The sequence below is a fragment of the Pocillopora damicornis genome, chromosome 7 (genome assembly GCF_964200805.1).
Source record: "Pocillopora damicornis chromosome 7, jaPocDami1.2, whole genome shotgun sequence".
Taxonomy (NCBI): Eukaryota; Metazoa; Cnidaria; class Anthozoa; order Scleractinia; family Pocilloporidae; genus Pocillopora; species Pocillopora damicornis.
Window position 1 is genome coordinate 22085131 of NC_142676.1, and position 3616 is coordinate 22088746.

Sequence of the window (3616 nt, forward strand, 5' to 3'; positions counted from 1 at the left end):
CCCAAGGATCGCAAATTACAATCCTTATTTATCATACTCATCCCTAACCACCCTCGTTACTTTCTGTTTTAATCTTCCCTCTGGGTGGTCTGGCTAGCGTATCCAACTTTTTTTTTCGGATTTCACCATATTTTCTGCTAGTTTTTTCGTTGGAAAAACATGGCCGAGAATAATACGACATGGGTCTTATTACTGCACCAAATATTTCAAAGAGAACAAACTAGTATCCATCTGAATAATACCTTGCGTCTTCTTCGATAGCAGCAAACGGCGAATTAGGCGAACGCACGCAGAAAACTAAGAGCGCGGAGCGCACAGATCAGAGTAAAATAGCTTTGTTATCCTATTACTTCTCCCTCCTTGCTATCCATCAGCCCGCTTGGAAGCAATTTTAATTTTTTTCTGTCTTATTCTAGTCAAGGCACACAGGAGTGGATCCAGAGAACTCGGTAAGTCCTTTGTCAATTGTACTTGTTTGTTTAAATCCAGTCCGGCGCAAAAAAGATAACCTACTTCAGTTAATAAGGACCTTAAGCAAACCAGGCGACCAAAAGCTAAAGCACAAGATACGCTGCACTGAATTAGCTCTCGTTACTATCATCTATTCAACAAGAATTGCTTTCTGAATGGATGGATAATCGGGCTATAAAGAAAATAGACGTAATTTTGAAGCAGAACATGTGGAATGTGCTTGTTTGTCCGTCTAAGTAGAGTTATATTCGATTTTGTAAACGAAATATAACTTTGGGTTTTGCGACTAAACGTTTCGGTTTAGATTAAGTTCGTTTAGAAAGAAAAAGGTACGAGTGTGCCTCGTTCGATTATATCCTTGCTCAGTGCAGTACACATAATACTCACCTCACAATTCCTCTCTGCCCTCGTTATTAGCCCTACGCGGAGTCTGGCCCTACATGTACTAGACCCTTGACAGACCCCTCCCCTGCTTAGGGCATCAAATTTTCCTGCTACATAACTTTACTTTTGCGGCAGCGCTTATACCGAGGGTTTGCTCGCAAGCTTAATGGTACAACTAACTTGTAGTGTGGTGCTCGGGATCGGAAGGGGTCCCTGGATATACATCGTATATGTGGGTAACCTGTTATGTGCCTGTTCCTCGTACTCTCTGATTGACAGTACTCCCATTTGCTGCTTGACAAAGAAACGGAATTTAGGAGCAGGCCATAGCTATCCTGCTGCTATTCTTAAAAACCTGCATGGATTGGAGAAAAACCTCACCGTCGTTGATTTTTATTTCAGCATCCGATGAAGAAATCTCTGTAAAAACACCAGCTTTTAAGATGACCGCCGCGCTTACACATGCTTGTCAAATGCTGGAGCTCATGGCGTTCTATTTGGACGTGAATCTACCAAAAAGAATAAGCTACAGGTATTGCGAACACATTCTCTGTACCTCAAAAATCCTTTATTCAATTTTTATGAAACAACATTGAACAATTTATAAATTCATTTCTTGGTTTATCTTGTAGTGAATTTTGTCACCGTGAATTAAGTAAAAAGGACTTTAAAAGCGCCGTAGATCGATTGAACGCAAACGTGCTTCACTTGTGTTTCACGCAGGTAAGAGTATAGCCAAACGTTAGTTCAGTGAACAGAACTATTCAGAAGAATTAATGTTTTTTTCCTCAAGATTCTTTCCCGAACAGAAAATGATTTGGTGAAAGTCACCATTGGATGTGGCTTACACGAATTGCATTTCCCATTTTTAAACGCTGATGCGATTTTTACAGAGTCACAGTTTTATTTTTTATCAGTTATTAAAAATTACAAAACTTTTGTCGTTTTATCTGAGCAGGAAGCATTTTTTTACTCGTGTTTCTTTTCTTTTTTAATTTTTTTGAAATAATGTTATCTTTTTGTGACTACAATCACGGATATGCATCGATATTTCAATGTCTCTGAGATCATGGTGGATGAAGATGAACATTCTTTTCTATCCCTGTTGATAAAAATATCAGTTTGTAACTCGAACATCTCAAATGTATGGAGTGTTTATTTTCTTTTTTCACTTTTGTTTTGCTTTTTATTTTAGCACGTGGAACCTTCCCTTCTTCATCCGAGGAGAACTTTACACAATCTGTATACTTGCTTGAACTCGCTCCACCTTGGACGGTAAGTTTCTATTATCTTCAAAAACTGTTCGCAAGCTGAGAGGGGGACAGCTAATCTAAGACAGTGTTGACAGCCGAAGTTGATTGCAAAAAATTGAAAGGACTGAGTGCAAAGTTATGGGTTTCAAAGTAAATCTTGTGATTTCTCCAGCTCATTTATTACAAATTGAAATTAAAACCATTTGGTTATCTATACAGTTTGAAGTTTCAAAATTATGTTACTTACCGAGAGATGAAACTCTAACTCCCCTCTAACCCCACCCCCCCACCCCCCAAAAAAAGAAAAAAGGGAAACTGCGGAAACAGACCAAGACATAAGCCGAGAAATTTGCTCCGGTTGGGTTTTAGTCAAAATATTAATGACAAGGGTGCCATTCATGTCATAGGGGAGGCCCGTTTGAGTGTCATCCCGAGTTGATATCGATTAGCAGCGAAAACGACGACGCTGATTCTAGTGATCAAAACGATTCGGCATCGGAAGACGCGAACAGTGAATCGGATACCGAGTGGGAAAACCTGCCCTCCAACTTGGTTGACACGACAGACTCATCCACTCACCAAGGTGCTTTGTTGCAGTCCAAGTCGTCGGAAGGTAACCAGAGGACGGACGAGCCCGCGACAGCCGCAAGCCTGGTCAGTTCAGCGGCCGCGTCTGTGGCTGCTCTTTGGCCGTGGAAAAAATAACATTGGTTTTATGTTGTGTGTTAATTTTCTGTTTCTTTCAAAAGATTTGACACAGGTTTCTAAATAATTGTACAGGAAAAAAAACCTGATTTATTGGGGCTTTACTATCTGGAAATTTAGTGGACTTCGTTTTGAGAATCGTTTACTGCTACACTTCCAACAAAGTTGAATGTAATAAATATCCTTTGTTTCACGAAGCCACAGATGTTTACTGTTAGACTGTAACTACTTAATTTTATTTTTTCCGCACGCCAATTTTTGAAGGATGATAAATGCAATTATCTCCATTTGGTTCGACAATATGCATTTTATATTCTTGCAAGCGGCTTTAAGTTTTCCCCATGCTTTGTTCATGGAAAACTGTGAACCTGTTATGTAATACATAATGTCTCTGTAAAAAGTATTGTAGCATAAATGTAGCCTAAGTAGAGACTATTGAACATATACGGGAATGATGTCTACCTTTAAGTATGTGCAATTTTCAATTTAACAGTGAATTCCATGTTGCCGTGAGTCTGCAATAGATCACAAATGTAGCTGATGTTTTAACCAAATTTTGACGTCTTCTGTGAACCTCTTTTACTGTACAGAAAAACGGAAACCTAGAATCTATTTGTTTAATATTAGAAAAAAAATGTTATTGATTGTGACGTCATCTTTGCGTCTTTCTTCCTGTCATCACTCCCCCCCCTCGCCTCGCCTCGCCCTTAGCATATTCTTCAGACTGATACACCTGGAGGAAAAGAGAAGGCGAGAGGAAAACTGGAGACAGTTAATAAAGTCGTCTGATGGTGAACTTCTCA

General features: G+C 39.4%; 1 protein-coding gene across 1 annotated transcript in view; it reads left to right on the forward strand.

Annotated features, from left to right (window-relative positions):
- LOC113676632 (beclin 1-associated autophagy-related key regulator) overlaps positions 1-3616 on the forward strand; it is a 10749-nt gene extending 7133 nt beyond the window's left edge. Inside the window, exons 8-12 of the mRNA XM_027193307.2 lie at positions 417-449; positions 1258-1387; positions 1488-1578; positions 2051-2130; positions 2516-3616. Coding sequence (XP_027049108.2) covers positions 417-449; positions 1258-1387; positions 1488-1578; positions 2051-2130; positions 2516-2813 — 632 coding nt within the window. The 3' untranslated portion in view covers positions 2814-3616. The remainder of the gene's footprint in view (positions 1-416; positions 450-1257; positions 1388-1487; positions 1579-2050; positions 2131-2515) is intronic.